Raw genomic sequence first — 20,092 nt, 5'->3', positions numbered from 1 at the left:
AGAGGCTGGGGCGGGTGCCAGGATGATGGTGGCACGAGCAGGATGGTAGCAGTGGGAGGTGACAGGAAGTGGCCTGGCCTGAGGTGTATCTTTGAGGTAAGACGTACACGACTTGCTAACAGTGTCACGCGTGGGCAAGACAGAGTTGTTTTCCACATGAGAGGCGGGAGTAACTGGGTAGATGTGGGAAGATGAGGAGAAAGGCAGGAAGGGGAGGAGTGGGCAGACCCAGGGCGCCCTCAGGAGCTGCGTGGTTCAGGTGCTTGTTTGCTGGCCCTCAGTGACGTACAGCTGGAACTGGAAACCCAGGGCTGGGGGAGATCCTGTGCAGGGAGGGGAAGGGTTACATGCAGTTAGAGATGAACCCAGGGGGTCCTCAATGTTCAGAGAAGGACCAGTTCAGGAAGGAGGAGGGCAATCAGGAGAGGTCAGTGGCACGGAAGCTTAGAGGAAGCTGTAAAAAGGCCAAGGACAACCACCTCAAACACTACTGGGAGATCCAATGAAAGGAAAACAGGAGGCCACTGGATTTGGCAAGAAGAAGCAAGACGTGGCAAGAAAAGAGCAGCCTCCACAAGGAACAGGCTGAAAGACCAAGTGGGGCGGGCTAAACAGAAAAGGAGCAGAACAGAGGCAGCAGCTAGATGGGGGTCAAGACTGAGGGAGAGCCTGTTTTATTTTTAGGATGGGTGAGAGCCTGCTGCAGGCCAATGGGGAGAAGGCAAGAGATAGTTGCAGGAATGCACGAGAAGCCAGGGGACCCAGAACACGAGGGGCACGAGTCAGGGGAAGGAGCACAAACGCCTCCACTTTGAGGGGAGGGGCGCGATCACAGGTGCAGCTGGCGCTGGAGGACCTGCTGGTGACAGACAAGCCCGACTGCCCAACTTTCACAGGGAAGTGTGAGAGGGAGGCAGTGGCTGGGAAGGGAAAGCGGAAGGGGAGAAGCCGCTGCAGCACGGACTGCACGTAAGGTGTGGGGAGAGGCTCGGAGTGAAACAGCCGCCGTGTGGTGCCCTGTGGTGACTGCTCTCAGAACTGCTCAGGCTGGGGCGCAGCTGCGCCACCACCTGGCTCGCATTAAAAACCTGCTAGCTTCCTGCGGACTGGGAGGTCCTGCTATCCCAGCAGGGTCTGGAGCCACTCCCAGAGGACCAGGATGTTTTTATATACTTCATACATCTCAACAATACAGACCAAGTTTAAAGGGATGAATCATTTTTTGACTCAGGAGCCAATGAAAAGAGGACCCATGATTTAGACAAGAATTTATTTTCAGGACTACACGTTTACTACAGATTAAAATTTAATATAATTTAATTCACATACAAAGACAACTCTGGAGAACTGACTACCTGGATACAATGTGGCCTGGGGTTAGGTGGAGTAATTGAGGGCGCGACACACTCAGGCCTGAGCAGACACCAGCTTGCTCATACCAAAGAAGTAGGATTTCTCTCTTTCGCTCATCACTTCGAAATGCAGCGGCCTCCTGCAGAAGTTGCACTCGGCTGAGGAATGTGGCTTGAGCTCCAGCCCAACTCGCTTCCACGTGGCCAGCAGATTCTCTGTGAGGAGGAACAGCTTTTAAAAATTAAAGGCAGTACATACCCAAGACAAATGGAAACACATGCCCCCAACAAAAACTTGCACACAAATGTTCACAGCAGCATTATTTTCGTAATAGTCAAAAAGTGGAAATAACCCAAACATCCGTCAATTGATGGATAAACAAAATGTGGTAGATCTGTGCCAAGGAAGATTATTTGGTAAGAAAAAGAAATGAAGTGCTGATTCATGCTACAACATGGCTGAACCTTGAAAGCACTGTGCTGCGAAAGAAGCCAGGCATAAAGGGCCATAGATTGTACTAGTCCACTTACATAAAGTGTAATGTATAGGCAGAAAGTGGATCAGGGCTGATGGCTGACGGGGGCTGGGGATGGGGAGGGGCTGCTAAGGGGTGTGCAGTTTCTCTTTGAGGTGATGAAAATGTTCTGGAATCAGAGTGGTGACAGTTGCACCACATTACCTAAAAACCACTGAATTTCATACGTTGAAAGGGTGGAATTTGCGGTATGTGAATTCCATCTTAATAGGCTGTTATAAAAAAAAAAAAAGAGAAACAAAACCCGACTCTGGCTTTCCTTTACATGCCTTCAGGAAAGAAGTTGCTCCCACATGGCTCCACTGTGTCGGGCTGAGCACTCCTAGCAGAGCAGCCCTAAAGGCTCCAGGCAGGGGAAACACCTCGGACAGGGGTGGCGGCTGAGGGGAGCAGAACGCACCTTTGAGGCAGAGGCAACCAGGGGCAGCCCGTTGGTCTCTGCCTTTAGGTGGATGCGGGGGTGTGTGTGTGAAGGACTGGCTTCTACAGAACTATGAGAATATAAAATGCTGAACAATGACTCTCATCAGAAGGGGTTTGTGTGGAGTTGGTTCAGAGAACAGAGAGAAGTACAGAGCTGAGCTCTGGAGGCCTGGGCAGACTTAGGCCTTCAGAGGCATCTCTCCTGCAACAGCCGTGACCGGGCATCCTTGAGTCACACAGACAGGGGCATGGGAACAGTGAGTGGATTAGCAGCCTCCCTCAGCACTTCCCAAATGACTGCACCCTCCCGAAGTGAACGCAAACGACTAAGTGTCTTTTACAGTTTTATACCATCTGAGAACATTCTGAATTACTTGGAAAAAGAAGAGACAAATCTGAATGACTCTGAATGGCTTCAATTATAGACACTGAAAAGACAGCTTCATGCCACTCTCCCATGAGGTGCTGGCGGCTCCCTGGCTACTCACCCACGAAGTAGTTCATCATCTGTGGTGTGTGGTGGGGCGTGGGGGCGATGCGCAGCAGCTCCTCCCCCCGGCGCACCGTGGGGTAATTGATCGCTTGGACATAGATGTTATGTCTGCTCATTAGCTCATTACAGACCTCCGTGTTTTTAGCAGCATCTGCAACCTAAGTTTGATGATAACAGAAGGTAAGATCAGAACCGGATGGACCACCTCTTAGCAGACTAGTGACACGCGTGCCCACGTGGCTCAGGCTGGAGCCGCGTATGCAAGCCTGGCACAGAGGTAAACCGCTGCCCAGACACCTGCGACTTAAAGGGTCCAGTGTTGTTCACTACAGACCAGAGAACTGAAACCATATTAGAAGTAAATTTCACACTGATCTCCCACCCAGACTCCGAATGGGGGAAACAGGAGCTTCTGTGACCCCAGTATGACGGTAGTTGGACGTGTGCATCCTGGGGATAAGGCAGCTTTTATACCAGCTCCACTACTCAGATGAATTCAACTGTGACACCAACAGGGCTACCCTTTGTAGCAGGCAAAGCAAGACCCATTTCAAAATTAAATGAATAGAAAGCCATACTTCAAAGCTAGCCAAGCTCAGGCTTCCGGAACTTTCCAGATACAAGCTCTGTGTTTACCCTGTCAAGGCTAGTGCTCTGGAGGAGGAACCTCTGCTCCAGCCTGCTGGGTTCAAAGGCTTCATTCTCATTGTGAAGTCAACCAAAGGCAGAAACACGGCAGAGGGCCACTGGCTACAGTCCCTCGCCCTGGCAGTCACCCCACCGCAGCCCAACTTCAGGAAGGCATGAACCAGGACATCTCCTGTTGAGTGCGGAGCCCCGGCCCCCAGCGAGTCCAATCACAGGCCGCTCATTACCCGGACGGGGATGATGTGACTGGGGCAGTGGACGACTGGGAGGCTGGCGTCCATCAGCATCTGCCTCATGAGCTTGACGTTGCGCTGGTGTTGGCGCCGAAGCACCCGGCCCTCGGTGCTCTTCAGGATCCGCACAGACTCCAACGCTCCAGCCAGCAGCATGGGCGGCAGGGAGGTGGTGAAGATGAAGCCCGCCGCATAGGACCGGATGGTGTCGATCAGGGAACTCGTACTGGCGATGTACCCTCCAACACAGCCAAAGGCTTTGCCTGGGAGGAGACAGGCTCATTTATTACAGCAACTGCCCTAAGTGTGCACAGCCAGGTGCTGCAGAGCCTCAGAGCACTCACTCTTCTCTTCCTCATCTTTGTTTGCCCTAAGACTCAAATCAAGCCCATTTCCAAACGGGAAAAAGCTGAGAACGTTATGAAAGGGTCTTGACCAAAGTCACAAGACCAAGCTGGTGTCCGACCAGGATCAAAGCACAGGTCTCCAGACCAGGCCTGGCACCGGCGACTGATCACAGCGTGCCTGAACCCCACGTGCCACCTCCCTTCCCACCCAGGCTGGCTGCATTCCCCCTCGCGCTGCATTGCGCCTGCTCCAGGACAGGGTCTGAGCGGGGGGCTCACTGTGAGAATTACCCCTGAGGCCGGAATGTCACCCAGCTAAGACATTAACTGTTTTGGCAGGGCTGGTATTAATTTCTACTTAAGTAACCACAAAACTCTGACAAGGAGTGTTTGCTGGATAAATATGGAAACTCAGACCCTGTTAGGGTTGATTTAGGGCCGGCCTCATTTTTCAATTCTTGTTAAGTCCCCTTGTATAATCGGTATCTCGGGTTTCAGGATTAATGACTCCAGAAGAGTCCTCCTTGATCTTAACATTATGTTCTGTAATTAACAGTCTTGCCTGAGCCCCACGCACTGCTGGGTTGGTATAGTCTCTGACAGTGGAAAATCTCTCTCTCCAGCCCTTTTCATCTCACAGTGACCATACCTTCAAAGAGCCCACGTCATAAGAGCTCTTTACAAGAAAAGGGCTGCTGGAATTAGGACGCATGAACAAGAGCTTTCCTCTTGGCAAGGCTCTGCCCTGCGAGGCCCCAGGCTCTACTGGTCTGCACGACGTTCTCACGCCCCTTCACGGTGCTGAAGGACGCTCTTTTTTGCCTGCCCTTCCTTTACCAACTGCAGGCTGTAAAGTGGCACTTTAGCTAACCACTACATGGTCTCCAGCTGCCTTACTAACTTTTGAAATCCTCAGATTTGTACAGTTGGACTTGCCTGGTGGTGCAATGGTTAAGAATCCGCCTGCCAATGCAGGGGACACGGGTTCGAGCCCTGGTCCAGGAAGATCCCACATGCTGTGGAGCAACTAAGCCCGTGTGTCACAACTACTGAGCCTGCACGCCACAACTACTGAGCCCTCGTGCCACAACTACTGAAGCCCGTGTGCCTAGAGCCCGTGCTCTGCAACAAGAGAAGCCACCTCAATGAGAAGCATGCCCACTGCAATGAAGAGTAGCCCCCGCTCGCCGCAACTAGAGAAAGCCTGTGTGCAGCAACAAAGACCCAATGCAGCCAAAAAAATTAAAAAAAATTTGTACAGTTTACATTTTTACCTCATAGACAAAAGAACGTCTACAGTAATTGTTTGTATACAGTTCATTTATCCTCTCCAAGCTGAGGTGGGTTCTACTGTTACGTCTATCATATTGATGAGGAAACTGAGGCACAGAGAAGTTAACCACAAACCCAAGGTCACACAGCTAGTGAGTTATTAAGCATGCAAGATTTACACCCAGCAGGCAGCATGGCTATGGAGTCTGGAAGAGTCTGGAGTTGCTCCAAGAGACACGGCCTCTCTATTGGGAGGAGCAGAGGAAATACAAAGTAGCCAGGTGAACTGGAATGTTCCCACCCGGTAGGCACAGAGCTCAGTGCTTCACAGCACAATGCCTTACCTGCAGCTCTAGGAGAAAAGCACTAAAATTCTTCTTTTTTATTTTTTTTTAATATAAGGGAAAAATCTGACGCACAGAGAGTAAAGGCTGTTGCCACGGCGTATACCTAAAGCCACAACTATGTTTGGAATGAGCTCAGATGGCAACAAATGGTACTTCTATCATGTTAGGCTGTGAGATTTACTTTGATTCTGGGGGCCATGCCATGACTCAAGGGATTCTGATAAGCTGTGCCACCACTCACTGAGGAAAGAAAAACTCACTCAAAAAAGTGACCCAGGCTTTAGATGCTATCAGACCATCTCCTCACCTGACCTGTTAGACCAGTAGTCCTCGGCCTTGTTAGAAGAAGGTAATTTTAGTGCAGATTACAGACTATGCAGAGTGTACATACCAAGTGTTCCAGAAATGATGTCCATTTTTGGCATAACTCCATCCCGATCGCCAATCCCTCCTCCTTGAGCCCCGTACAGCCCAACCGCATGGACCTCATCCACAAAGGTGATTGCTCCAAACTCGTGGGCCACGTCACACAGCTCTTCCAGTGGGCACACTGCCCCTAGGAGAGACCACAGACCGCGTTGAAGTGCTTGCTATTTCACGAATTTCTGTTTTGGTAAGAGTTACAACACAACAACGTACGTTCTAAGATATTTTTAACATTGGGGAAACCAATTAACTTCCCCCAGTTTCTGGATTACCTTGGGGTTTGGAGCCTAGTAAAAGCCAGAGTAGAATATCTACATTCATCCCAATCTATACAGTGTCCCGCAACTACAAAATCCTGGCAAAGTGAAAAGAAACTACAAAAATGAAATAAATATCACACTTTTAAGAAGTTCAGGCCTTGTTTTCATTTAAGATTTCAGATTGGCCTCTACCTAGACTTACCGTCCATTGAGTGGACGGTTTCAAATGCGACAATCTTGGGGACGGCAGGGTCAGACCTCTGCAGCAGTTCTCGGAGGTGGTTGACATCATTGTGGCGGTAGATGTACTTTGGCACTCGGCTGTTCCAAATCCCTTGGATCATGGAGGCATGGTTCCCAGAATCAGAGTAAATCTCACAGCCTAACAACACAAAAATGCTATTTATTGCCATCTGCACCAAAGACAAATTATTTCCTCGACAGTCAAGGACAACAGACTTTGACCTGAAAATGTTGCTTTGCCCAGTAGGAAAAAGACCCTGTGTCGCAGTTTCTTCCTGGAAAAATAACTAACTAGTGCTTCTCCTCTGAGAAGGCCCATAGGTATAAAATAACCCAGTGGCATGCAACTAGTCTGCTTTTAAATCTGGCTGTCTCACTCCAAACTCAATGGAAGATAACTACAGGGCTTGCCATTGCAGGGGACACGGGTTCGATCCCTGGTTTGGGAAGATCCTACATGCTGCGGAGCAGCTAAGCCCGTGTGCCACAACTACTGAACCTGTGCTCTAGAGCCTGCATGCCACAACTACTGAGCCCACGTGCCACGACTACTGAAGCCAGCGAGCCACAACTACTGAAGCCCGTGCGCCTAGAGCCCATGCTCCACCATAAGAGAAGCCACCACAATGAGAAGCCTGTGCGCAGCAACGAAGACCCAATGCAGCCAAAAATAAATAAATTTTTTTTTTAAGAAAGAAAGATAACTACACATAACTAAGAGAATTCTCCAAAGGATTTTCTTAGAGTACAAAGCACACTGGAAGCAATTAGCTTAAAGACAAGCCCTGCAAATCTGATTCTTTATCGTTATCATGTTCTACTGGCATTTATAATGTACAGTTAACACTTTATGCTCAGTTCAAGAACAAATGCTTCCAGTTACTATCATAACTCTTGAGTGGTTCGGGTAAGCTTTCTTTGTTGTCAATATTCCTGTTACTACTAAGAAAGCCAGAAAACTCTAAGGCGCCCATGACAGCTTCCTACCTGGCATCATCTTAGCCAGAGTGAAGAGGGTCGAGTCGTTGGCCACAAAGCACGAGGAAAACAGGAGTGCTGCATCTTTCCCGTGGAGGTCAGCCAGCTCCTGCTCCAGGTCCACGTGGAATTTACTAGTTCCAGAAATATTTCTAGTACCCCCTGCTCCAGTACCATGCTGTTTCAAAGTGTCCCTTTTAAAAAAAAAAGAGCAGACAGAAAATAAATCTCATGGTTCTGAATACGACGTGAACATTCCTCCCTCCAGGATCCAGGAGACTGAAACTGATGTTGAGGTAGCACCTCTCTCCCTGTGAACCAGAAGTTCACACAAGTTTCAACCCACTTCATCTCTAGACTGGGCGGGAGAAGGTCTCAACACCAGGGTGATGAGGCCTCTAGGGAACATCAAGAGCAAGTGTTAACAATCTTAGTTGAGTTTTAGTTAACTTACTGAGATTTCTTTTCTCTGACAAACATCTTTTTCTCCAATAACACGACCTCAGGCTCTAGAGGGACATCTTGAATGGTGGTTACCTAAACTCTTTGTGAACCAGTTCCGTAATGTTAGGCTATCTCTATTACTAAACCTCAGACTGGGCTCTCTCTAGCAAGCCTGCTTGGAGAGTTTGACCAGCAACTCTCTCAAGTGTTCCTAGCCATGGCAAACCTCCTGAAGGACATGAACGACAGGCTCTACCAGCCCTTTTTTTTTTTTTAATATTTATTTATTTGGTTGCACTGGGTCTTAGTTGCAGCAAGCAGCCTCCTTAGTTGTCGTGTGTGAACTCTTAGTTACAGCATGCATGTGGGATCTAGTTCCCTGACCAGGGACTGAACCCGGGCCCCCTGCACTGGGAGCGTGAAGTCCTAACCACTGTACCACCAGGGCAGTCCCTCTACCATCCAGTGCTGCTCGATTTGTATTTCTCCACCCACAGCCACAAGCCAGGAAGCCTCTGTGCAAGACTTGCCTGTGGAGGGGTAGTAAGTGGACATGTGTAGTCAATGAGCCCAGAAAAAACTCTCACAAAGGGGCTCCACCAACTATTTACACATTAGAGTTTCTCTGAAAGTAACCTGTACATATTTTTAAAGGCTAAGGAGCATTTTGCTATGGCACACTCTCAGCTGCTGAATATCCCCCTCATAAAAGATCCAATTTCTATAAATCATCAGTGTCTTGCTAAGTCATGCCAGTGACGTGCCAGTGACATCTGAAAACTGAAGGCTACTTACATGACGGCTCCACACACCCGTGGGTGGCAACTCATTCCTAGGTAGTCATTGCTACACCAGACGGACACCTGCTTTTTGGTGACGAGAGAGTCTGAGTAGTCATCTGCCATGGGGAAGAGCTGCGCCCTCCGGTTCACAGTTTTGAAAACTCGATAGGTATGGTCATTTTTTTTCTCGTCAATTTTCTTCTCAAAGAAATGATCATACTGAAAAGTGGAAACAGCTAAAAACCGAACAAAAGATGGTACAGTTTGATGGTTAAAAAGCACATCTAGGCTTTGGTGTAAGACCTAGGTTCCAATCCCAGCTTGGCCATTCGGGAGCAAGGAGATTCTAGACAAACTAACGTACTAAGTACTAAGTACTCATCTGGGCAAGTTCCTTGACATCCTTATCTTGAGTCTGTGTATGTCTCAAATGACAATGTCTGACCCCGTGAGCAGACAGTAGGTATTAAGAGAGATGAGGCAGGCTATCAATAGGACTGGCATTCACTATAGCCAAGAGCATCTACTTGCATCAAGCAAGAGACATGGCTTTTAATCCACAACTCACCATGCAATTATACGTTTAATCTGATGTATGTTTAAGTTATAAACTCTCCTGCATCAGGCAAATAACAAGAAGACTCACATTTTGGCAAGTTATCTTGAAGAAGGTGGGACACTCCTTCTGGTCGTTGCTTTCGCATGATGTCCTGAAAGTTCTTCAGCAAACCACTCAGCTCCCCTCCATCGGTCTTCACACTAATCACACTGGGATTCACTGAGGTTTGGGCAACCTCTGTAACAAAAGTAACAAGAGGCAAAGGGGACCAATGTTCTATTCTGAGTCTACAATACCTTCCAGACATACTGTTAAAAATGGCTTACTGCCTAGTTCACAAAAATAGCCCATCATAACGAAAGTGAGATGTAACTGAGTGTATGAAGCTTTTCTTCTTCTTTAGTTACTGTTTGGTTTTGTTTTCAGAGCTACCAGTCAGCTTTGAGGAACATTAAAGTCCAAAGTTTTTTTTTTCTGGCTGGTTTGCCTTCCCCATCACACCCCCCCTACCCTGATTTTCTTCACAGAAAACAATTTCAGCCACTTGTATCATTTCTGCTGGGGAGAATTTCTGGGGACCTTATGTGTTCCATGGATACAGCCACAAGTGGAATTAAGGTTGCCACTCAATGACCACCACTAAGACACACAGCTTGGGAGTCCTAAAACTAGCACTTACTGCAGTAACACTGTTTTTTACCTTTTATCCAACCAAATGGTGGGAAAGAAACAAAGGACAACTGGTAATAGTTTATGCCTGAGGGATATTTTCAGAAATTAAAGAATTACTGTAAAAGCTGGTTACATCCTACACACACACACAGAAAAAGAACTCCCACATTTTGCCATACAGTCCTCTATCTTGATGACCTTCCTCCTCGGCCCTAAAACAGGAAGGTGCTGACACAAATACTACCCTAATAATAGTTCACACATAAATCTGAGGGTCTGAAAGAGCCACAGAACCTCTTCGCTCTTCTGATGGCTCGTGTCGTCTGTTTACCTTCCCTCACGGCATGCATTTCCTGCACATCCTCCTGAAGCTCTAGGCTGGCTTTGCAGAAGACGCTGCTGCCGCCCTGGCTCATCTGGGCTGCCAGGAAAGGGCATTTGCTCGCACTGCCCTGGCTCGCGGCAAGGGAGGCGTGTCCAGACGGAAGCTGCGTGCCATCTGGAGTCTGCTGGGATCCATCAGGAGCCTGCTGCACCTTGGCTTTGGCAGTTTTGTTCTCTGAGGGGGGAAATGTTAAAACGGAAGCATCAGATCTGGTTGCACGGTACACAGAAGCCCACTTGTTTCTTTCTCTTGTTGCCTCAAAGACAAACCTTATACTTACTCTATCCCATGATCCAAAGACAAGTTTATTCTTATTAGGTTCTGCTAAATCAACTGTTTTCTCATCTGCCTCACTGGACACAATGTTCCTGTGAAGAGTTAACCGGCACAGTTCACCTACCTCTCAAACCCATAGTATTTCTCACTTATAAATCCCCAAAGTAGTATTTTCTGGTTCTAGACAGCCCAGCATTCTTGAGTTGAATTATTTCCAGTAAATCTACCCCAAGTACACTCAGCATATTTCATGCGAGGACACACTCTTGAAGGTAACTGGAAGTGGTCATACGGTTTTTTTCTCTGCTAATATTTCCTAAACAGATTCTTGACAAAAAAAGCTTGCCATTGCTTAACAGATAAACTACCAGTTTTCTCTAAATGCCTCAAAGAAGTTCATGACTTAATGCAGTTGGCTGGTAAGCTTCTAGACTTCCCTCTCCCCTTGAGCAAATGCATTCATCTTCCTTCCAGAGAAGTCTTTCTTCATCATTCTGGAATCCTCCTGTGAGTCATAGGCTAGGCTCTCCTACAACTTGGGCAGTGTCTCAATACAGTTTGTATTAAAATCTATAAAGGAAAGCAAAAAAATTGCCTTGGGGAATTCCCCAGCAGTTCAGTTGTTAGGACTCCACCCTTCCACTGCAGGGGGCAGGGGTTCAATCCCTGGTGTGGGAACTAAGATCCTGCATGCTGTGCGGTGAAAAAATAAAATTAAAAAAAAACCTGCTTTCAAGTTCATTTCACTCACTATAAAAGTCAGTAAATACATATTCATTGTAGGAGGTCTAGAAAAATAGAGTTCTATTATTCAAAACATAACCATTGCAGACAACTTGGCATATTATCTTTCTTTACCCCTTATGTGTAGATTTAGAAAAAGTTGTACTTATTCTGTATATGCTTGTTTATTCTGCCCTTTTCATTATAAAGATCTACATAAGCTAGTAAATAGTTTGTGAATATCATTTGTGATGGATGCATGGCAGTCTATCAAGTGGATAAGTCACATTTTACTCAACCAGGAACAGAAGAGGAATCTACTGCTAGGGACAGAATGGTAAAAAACATAACTAACTCCTAAACAATGGTAAAGAGGAAAAGGAATCCTAGAAAGGATTAAATCCTTTCTAGTAAAAAACATTCTTTTCTTACAAGTCCACATCCAGAGAACACACCTAACAGAGCCTGTAAGGTAAATTATTCCCTAGAATTAAGTGATATCTGAAAAGCTTCGTTCTTTCCTGGCAAAGACAGACCGAAACCAAATCTCTGATGTCTTTATTAAAAGCAAAATTTAAAAATTCATATACAAAATAAAGATACATGTGTTAAGGGAATTCCCTGGTGGTCCAGTAGTTAGGACTCAGCACTTCCACTGCAGGGGGCTTGGGTTTGATCCCTGGTCGGGGAACTAAAATCCCGCAAGCCGTGCCAAAAAAAAAAAAGAAAAGATACATGTGTCAAAAAAATCACTACTTTAACAAATTTTTTATGATTCCACTTATGTGAGGTTTCTAGAGTAGTCAAATTCATAGAGAGAAAGTAGAATAATGTTTGCTAGGATCTGGGGGAGGAGGATGGGGAGTTAGTATTTAGTTGGCTCAGAGTTTCAGTTTGGGACAATGAAAAGAGTTCTGGACACTGGATGGTGGTGATGGCTGCAGAACAATATGAATGTACTTAATACCACCGTACACTTAAAAATGGTTGAGATGGTAAGTTTTATGTTATATGCATTTTGCCACAGTAAAAAACATAATTAAAAAAAGAGAAAACTAGCATCCGTGCATTTAGTTGGAGCTGTGTGACGAGTTCTGGCCAATGGATGTTGTGTGTTGCTTCCTGGCTAAAATATCCGAGAGCTGGTGGGGCTGAGTATTTGATGATATTAGGAAATTGCATCATTTTTTAGGTGTGATAATGGTATTGTGATGGTGCTTTTAGAAAGAACTCATAGGGACTTCCCTGGCGGTCCAGTGGTTAAGAATCCGCGCTTCCACTGGTTCGATCCCTGGTTAAGGAACTAGGATCCCACATGCCACGTGGTGTGCCCCCGCCCGCAAAAAAAAAGAAAGGAGTCATATCTTTTGAAGGTGCATACTGATATTTACAGAGGAAATTTCTGGAATCAGTTTCAAGTTAATCCAGTGGGAGCAGGCGGGGTGAATGGGGACACAAGTGAAGCAAAATTGGCCCTGGATTGATTATTGTTGTTCATAATTGAAATTTACTGTTATGAAAAGTTTTAAAAAGATGAGCTGGTTTGAGACCCTCTCACTTTCCCCTTATGCAATAGTGACCCAAAAGCCACCTATTTCAGAGTTAAAGCTGTAGGACACCAGAGTGTGGAACCCCAGGTCACTGCTTAGAACAGAATTGCCCTGATGACCCAAAGTGGACCTTGCGTGAACAAGGCAGAAATCTTTATGTGTTAAGCCCTGAGATTTGGGGGTTGCTTGATACCTCAGTGTAGCCTAACCTAACTGAAAAACTCACAGGTAGAGTTGACTTTGAAGATGGTTTAGCCTGGAATAGCCTATGTGGTCTGGAGCCAGACAAAGAGATAAGGTATGATAAGTGACTGCATAAGAAACTACCAGGAATTTGGGAAGGCATAGCACAGAAAGGAATTGAGGGCAAAAGGCACAGGTCAGGCAACATAGCAAAGGCAAGGAAAAAAAAAAAAAGAAGAAAAAAAATCACAACTTTAAAAGCTACAAGCTTCTACATTCCAACTCTACATAAAGATTCCAACTTTACATTTACATGAACCAGGAACTGACAACTCACAAACTCCAACAGACACTGACATGCAATCCACAAGGTGGAATGCTGGCCACTGTTTCACCTTTAAAGATGTGAAAACTAAAACTGCCTACTTTGTGGGGTTAGGATGACAATTCCATGAGATAATCTATGCAGAGAACTGACCCTGGCACCAAGTAACCGCCTCGCGTGACCCTCATCAGCACTGTGCGTGAGAATTGCTTCCAGGGTCTTGTAATGAATGCAAACATCACCACTCTCTACTTCATTGCTAAGGACACTTACTCTCGTTGGCCGGAGGGGTTTCTTTGACCTGCTGGCAGAGTACTGCTGAAGCGGACAGGGCCCGAGGGGCTGGCTTGGCCCCAACTTCCATCATCTTAGGGCAGTTTTGGGCATAGAACAATAGAGATTTGCCTGCCTTCTGCAGAAAGGCCTGAGGCACTCGGGATAAGAATGGGCAGCGGCGAACAACAGTCTCCATGTCCCGGAGGTGCACTGATCCTGTACAAAGATGGGGAGTGATACCAACACTTGTTAATAATCACGCAAATACCACTCCAAGGTCACTGGGTTCAGGTGTCACCTGAAATTTATAGCAAGGGTACTGTGGGATACTAACAAGTCTCACTCAAAAATGTCTAAGGACAGCACTGATGAGGGACTCAACTAAGAAGTGGTGACCACACTCTACCCAGATCACCTTCATTCCCCAGCTCCATACAAAGGCACCTGCAAAACTACTTTACCAAATACGGTAAATACTGATGATCAATAACCAAGGGGGTGGGACAGGAGGGACAAGTCAGGAACAGGTTTAGGAGGTCAGAGGCTCCTTGAGGAAGATACACAGTGCAGAAGTGCAGATAACACACCTTGGCACCCACCCAGGTGAAGAAGTGAGGCCAGGGAAGAAGCCACTGTCATCCATCAAGGCAGAGAAGACTCTTAGGGATCCTGATCTTCTCCGGGTCCCTACACTCCCAGACCCCAAGAAGGCATCCAGTCCGGCCCTGGGTTCCTGAGGCCAGGATTTCCCCGAGGTTATGCCCCTACAGCTCCGTGAACTGGGCATAACTGAGAAAGGAGGGGGCATAAAGAAGGCCAGGGATACGAGGGGAAGCGCCGCTGGGGCTAACTGGGAAGAGACAAGGGCTGAAAAATGAGGGCCGTGGGTCTGGTGGAAAGTGGTGGTCCTGGGCAGGGGAGGTCTGTGGTTACCCGGGGCGTCGAGAGCTCGAGAATAACGGGAGGTGTCTAAGAAGGGAATTCGAAAGCGGTCAATTAAACGGGGAACGCCGTGAGGGGGCCGATCACGTAGAAGATCGGGCATATGAAAGTTGACCCCGAGGCGGCGGGTGATTGGAGCGGTGGGGGATGGGGTCCCAATGGCCGGAGTAGCGGGGCGCAGGCAAGCAGGACACGCGGGGGTTGTCCCCGGCCGCGCCGCATCCAGAGCGCGGGGCCCTCACCTGCGCGGGAGACTCGGCGGAGGCGGTGTCGGCGGCGTCGGCGGCGTGTACCCAAACAAGGGTAGAAACAAACCCTTGCCCTTATCCGCGAGAATCCTCAGGCCGCGAACCCAGTCGTCCTAATATACACAGATAGACAGCTGCGCATGCGCCATGGGCCGGGGCGTCCTCCGCGCAGGCGTGCCGCGGGGCACTCCAGAAGTTGGAAGGGCGGGGCGGGGCGTAAAGGCACTCCTCCTTAGGCTCGGTTTGTGCTGGTGGGACCTGGGCTTACCGGGACGGCCTGCTGGGAGGACGAAGAACAAGGCTGGGGACGGATGACTTCATGCTGCACCACCTTGCCGCTTCCCCTAACTACCCTATGCTTCAGAATCCTTTGTGGAGCATAAAAGGGCAGAGTCGGAGGGGAAGCGCCTCTAGGGTAACCAGGGGGTTATAGGGCTGCAAAAACGGGTGCCTTGGATATAGAGGAGGCAGGGGAAACGAGGAGTTCCGGACCAGGGTCTTAAGCAGGATCTGACCCACCGGGGCTTTTTTCATGGCGGAGGGCTTCCCGGAGGAGGTGGGGCTGGGTTGACCAAGGATGGAGTGGTCCTGGGGGTGATGACCAGGGAGCTGGAGGGAGGGATCCGTAGTGAGGAGGACGAGGAGAAGCAGACGGAGACCCAGCCGTGGCATTTTTCTGGTCCGAAATAAAGGGACTTAACCTGATGCAGAGAAGGAGCACAAGGAACAGGGCTGGATGGAACCCACACACTACACACTGGGTGGGAGGTGAGGGTGGAGGCATGGGGCCTGACACATAGTTGGGGGTTGACATATATTAATTATTATTATTATTACTTTTTTTTTTTGCGGTACGCGGGCCTCTTATTGTTGTGGCCTCTCCCGTTGCAGAGCACAGGCTTCGGAAGCGCAGGGTCAGCGGCCATGGCTCACGGGCCCAGCCGCTCCGTGGCATGTGGGATCTTCCCGGACCGGGGCACGAACCCATGTCCGCTGCATCGGCAGGCAGACTCTCAACCACTGCGCCACCAGGGAAGCCCAATTATTATTTTTATTTTCCATTGTGGGCTGTCCAAAGTCCCTGCTGGCCACCCTGGCCGGGCACCAGCTGGGTGACTCAGTACTCTCTCCCAAAGTTCAGAGTTGCCCTCACCTCCTTTGAGTCTCCCCTAGACCACACCTGTGGAGTACAGCTTGGCAAACCCCTCTCAGGAACGCCAGCCTGGCCTCCTTGCTCCACACCCTTCCCAGCTTAACTTGGGCTTGGTTGGGCTGGGCCCGTGCCAGGCTCAGAGTTGCCCTCCTCCACTTTTCAGGAAAGGACCACCCAGGTTGCTTCCTCCTCAGCTGGGCATTAATAAGAGGGACAAAGTCTAGAGTGATGGTGACCAAGGTGTGTCCAGGTATTTCCCAATTCCCTCTCTTTGAATCTCCAGCCAGCTGCCAGGCAGGTGAGGCGAGTCTCCACCTGAAGAGGAGGCACCTGGGTCTGGAGTGGCACTGGGACCATTCCAGGGGTCCAGGATGAGGGCTTTGCCTGGGAACCCAAAGTTCAGCTCTGCCCCATCCTGCTGAGGGGCCCTGGGCAGTGCCCAACAGCCGGAGAGAGGGTAAGAGAAAAGGTCAGACCCAGGTGCAGCCAAAACAGGGTAAAGATGGTATTGAGTGCTTTGTCCATCTCTGGGCCTCACTTTTCCTTATCTGAGCAATGGGATCATAATCCCTGTCCTGCCCGCGTCGCAGAGCTGTTTGAGTGATCAGAGGCAAAGCAGAAGCAGAAAGAACTGGACATCGGAACTGGACATGGGTTCTAACCCCGGCTCAATCTTATTTGGTCTTAGGTAGGCTACAATCTCTCTAAGGCTCCATTTCCTCATTGTAAAGCTCTCCCAGCCTTGCCACTTGTGGTTGGCAGAGGGTCAAGTGAAGTCATGGATTTCAGCGGCTTATTGTTTAAACCAATAAGTTTCTAGTCCTCTGGGAGTTTCCTGTTTAATAGAGGGAAAGGTTGGGAAACAAAGCAGATCCACCCGGAAAGTAAAATAGGATGTTGTAAATAATTCCAGAGGGAGGAGGAGGCTATTGGGTTGGCCCAAAAGTTCGTTAGGGTTTTTCTGTAAGATGTTATGGGAAACCCAAACGAACTATTGGGCCAACCCAATATTACTTCAACATAAACTGAAGGAGAGGGGAATCCCAACCACAAGGAAGGCTTCCAGAAGAGAGGTACTGGCTGGAAGGGTGGGTCTATATGGGACTGGGAGACTGGTGGGCGAGTCATTGAATGGGAAAGGCCCAGTTCTATCCTGGAGGGCAGGGTGACTCAGTTTGAATAGCTTGGCTGCAGGGGTGCAGCTAGGATGTAGGGCTAGGAAGTCAGACCAGAAAAGCCAAAAGAGAGCCACAGAGCTTCCCAGTGTTAGGTCTCAAAGAACCACCAGCAGGGCACTGGTCAAAATGCATATTCCTGGGCCGTGCCCCTTTGATTCTGACCCAGGAATCTGCATTTTAACCAGGCTCCCTCCTGGTAATGCAGGGGTAGGGTATATTGGGGCCACATTTTGGGAAATGCTGCCTGAGTGGTTTCCAGTTTGAGACCTTGCTTGAAGGGCAAAGGCTAAAGCCATGAATTCTAATCTTGACTGTGCTACTTTCTGATTCTGCGATCTTGGGCAAATTACCCCATGCCCTAAGCCTCAGATTTTGCATCTGTGAAGTGGGAGTGCCTCTCCTGCCTCAGTGATGAGTCTGGGTGGGCCCCATTCTGGCAAAGTTGTCATCCCTCTCCTGGGTTTAGCATTCTTACTCCCCTCTCCCTCCCCCGTGATTTTTCCTTCCCTCTCTTTTCTCTCCCTCAATCCTGTCTTGCCTCCCTCCTCAGAGCTGCGATATAAACTCATCTTATCACCCTGGCCCTGGGCAGGGGAGCCCAAGCCTCCGGAGTTCAGGCAAGGTCAGGCTCCGTTCTGGGGATGATGCTGGGATCTGGCCTCCCTGACTTTCTCCTTCCTCCCCACTCTCTGCCCCGTCTGCGTCATCTTCACCCTCAGGGGCTGCTGCGTACAGCATCTGCCCAGGGATCAAGGCAAAAGAAAAACATTGACGCTAGCCCCAGGATTCATCCTTTTCCACTCTGGGTTCCAGGAACTATTTTTAGCAGTGCCCCTCTATAAGAATCACCCAGCCCAGGGACCTTGAGCAAGCTTACTGCTTTCCTCTGGGCCTCATTTTCCACATCTGCCAGCCAGCTGAGAAATCTTGCTAGCCTTCACCTTGAGGAGACCCGAATGGACATGAGACAGTTTTAGAGACAGACAAAACCTCCAGCCTGTGCTGCTCATGGTCAGTGTGGCCTTGGCCTTGGCCCAGCAGTGATCCTTGGGGTGTCAGTCCCTGTCTGAATAGTGGTGGGTGAGGGGCCAGCTTTGCAGAGTGGTTAGAGTTTCTAGAAACAGCTCAGGTCTGCCCTGAGGGTTGGAAACATGAGCTCCAGGGTTTACAGTGATAGGGCCCGGGAGTTATGATAGGAATTTGGGGATTGGGCGGGGCAAGAGGGTTCTGAGGCCCCCAACACCTGCCTTATGCTGGCCCTGCCTTTGGAACCCTCTCAGGCTCTGGCCTAGCTGGGGCAGGCCTGGGCCTGTGTTTGTGAAGCCATCTACAGGTCAAGGGGTGGACTCCGATTGACTAGTCGGGGAAAGAGGCCAGAGTGGAGCAAAGCCATCAAATGCTCCAGGAAGCAGGTCTGGGGTGGTACACAAGGAACAGCACGCCACCCTCTTGCCAAATGAGAGCAGGAAATGCCCCCAGAGCAACCACTATCCTTCCAGAGAGCCCCAGAGGGCCCTGGAGCCTAGCCTTCTAGTCTACCACCCACAGACTGTGGCCCAGACATGTTCTGTTTGACCCACACGGTGCTTTTATTTTTTTAATTAATTAATTTATTTGGTTGCACCAGGTCTTAGTTGCGGCAGGCAGGCTCCTTGGTTGTGGCATGCGAACTCTTAGTTGCGGCATGCATGTGGGATCTAGTTCCCTGACGAGGGATCAAACCCGGGGCCCCTGCATTGGGAGCGTGGAGTCTTATCCATTGCACCACCAGGGAAGTCCCCACACAGTGCTTTTAAACATGTGAATTAGTTGTCAAGATTTTGCAGTCAGGAGGTTGTTAAATTGAAACTCAGATTTCCAGCTTCTCTTGAGGACTCAGCAGACCTGGAGCCCCTGGGCTGGCCCAGGCAGGATGTGCTCTCTCCACTTCTCCACCAGCGCTCCCTTCAGTGGGTCCCCAACCCTGTGGACATGTGATGTCCAAGCAGTGACAACTGTCTGGCCTTGCAGACCTCTGAGTGTGTGTCTGTAGCCCTAACCCATTTTAGAGCCGGGATGACTAAGACCCAGAGAGGGGAGAGGACTTGCTCAAGGCCACACAGCAAGTGAGGTTTGTGCTGCAAAGGGATCCAGGTGTCCTGCTTTCTAGCCCACACACTAGGCTGTTTTGCCCTCAGCCTTTGGAGGAGGGTTGCGGGGTGAGGGGAAGAATCAGGCTGGCCCAGAAGTGGGTTCCCCAGTGCTTGTCCTCACCCCCAGCCCCTGCCTGCAGGTCAGGTCAGAGCAGGGCCCCTGAGGTGATGGAGTGGCGATGGGGGGTGAAGGGAGCAGGCTAAGCCTGCCTCCTCCAGCTGGTGCTGGGTGCACAGTGTGAAGGAGCCTCGCTCCCTGCCCTGGGCTGCTGGGGAGGCACCCCAGGAAAGGAACCATTACAGGCTGTGACCAGTGTGGGCAAGGGGCCTGGGATGGACAGTGGTGGGGAGGGGGGACCCACCTTGGAACTGGGACCTGGTATCAATGAGATACCACCTCTGATGGAGCAGCCAGGCTGAGGGGCCCTCTGGGGAGGCTAGAGGAGCCTGGTGTGGAGGAGGGACTTAGGGGGCCAGGGAGGCTGGAGGCAAGAGGGAGAAGGACGAGGTATGTGGCAGAGGGGAGGGCGGGGGTCAGAGTCCCAACCAACCATTGCCAGAATCCCACTGTTATCAACACTGCGATTATCAACCAAGGCAAGAGACTTCATTTCTCTCTGGCCCTGGAGGCATTTAAAAGCCTACCCAGCACACATTCTGACCAGAAGATGTGGGAGCTGGAAAAAGGAAGGGAGGATGGGGGAGA

General features: G+C 49.4%; 1 protein-coding gene across 2 annotated transcripts; it reads right to left on the bottom strand.

Annotated features, from left to right (window-relative positions):
* Nucleotides 1-1,253: 1,253 nt before the first annotated feature.
* ALAS1 (5'-aminolevulinate synthase 1) lies at nucleotides 1,254-15,065 on the bottom strand. 2 transcript variants are annotated; one of them, XM_027120997.1, is made up of 11 exons: nucleotides 14,918-15,065; nucleotides 13,731-13,949; nucleotides 10,347-10,574; nucleotides 9,431-9,580; nucleotides 8,798-9,020; nucleotides 7,568-7,752; nucleotides 6,540-6,719; nucleotides 6,043-6,207; nucleotides 3,680-3,948; nucleotides 2,800-2,962; nucleotides 1,254-1,568 (listed from the first exon to the last, which is right to left on the bottom strand). In XM_027120997.1, the coding sequence occupies exons 2-11, from the start codon at nucleotides 13,927-13,929 to the stop codon at nucleotides 1,408-1,410; spliced, it is 1,923 nt and encodes a 640-aa protein (XP_026976798.1). In that variant the 5' UTR covers nucleotides 13,930-13,949; nucleotides 14,918-15,065; the 3' UTR covers nucleotides 1,254-1,407. The 2 variants fall into 2 exon arrangements, with proteins under 2 accessions (XP_026976798.1, XP_026976797.1); XM_027120996.1 differs by lacking the exon at nucleotides 14,918-15,065 and adding an exon at nucleotides 14,321-14,529.
* Nucleotides 15,066-20,092: the final 5,027 nt, after the last annotated feature.

Source organism: Aethalodelphis obliquidens, unplaced genomic scaffold (genome assembly GCF_003676395.1).
Source record: "Aethalodelphis obliquidens isolate GAN/ISIS:26980383/991018 unplaced genomic scaffold, ASM367639v1 scaffold22, whole genome shotgun sequence".
Lineage (NCBI taxonomy): Eukaryota > Metazoa > Chordata > Mammalia > Artiodactyla > Delphinidae > Aethalodelphis > Aethalodelphis obliquidens.
The sequence above is the reverse complement of the archived record's forward strand: the minus strand, read 5'-3'. Positions and strand labels throughout refer to the sequence as shown.

Bases quoted from the DNA above. Each gene is read 5' to 3' on its own strand.
- ALAS1 (XM_027120996.1), bottom strand. From the start codon at position 14,372: ATGACAGTGGCTTCTTCCCTGGCCTCACTTCTTCACCTGGGTGGGTGC. The intron at 10,575-13,730 runs GTAAGTGTCCTT...TTCCCCCCTCAG, and splicing joins AACCCCTCCGGCCAACGAGA to AGAACAAAACTGCCAAAGCC. The intron at 2,963-3,679 runs GTAATGAGCGGC...CATCAAACTTAG, and splicing joins GTCACATCATCCCCGTCCGG to GTTGCAGATGCTGCTAAAAA.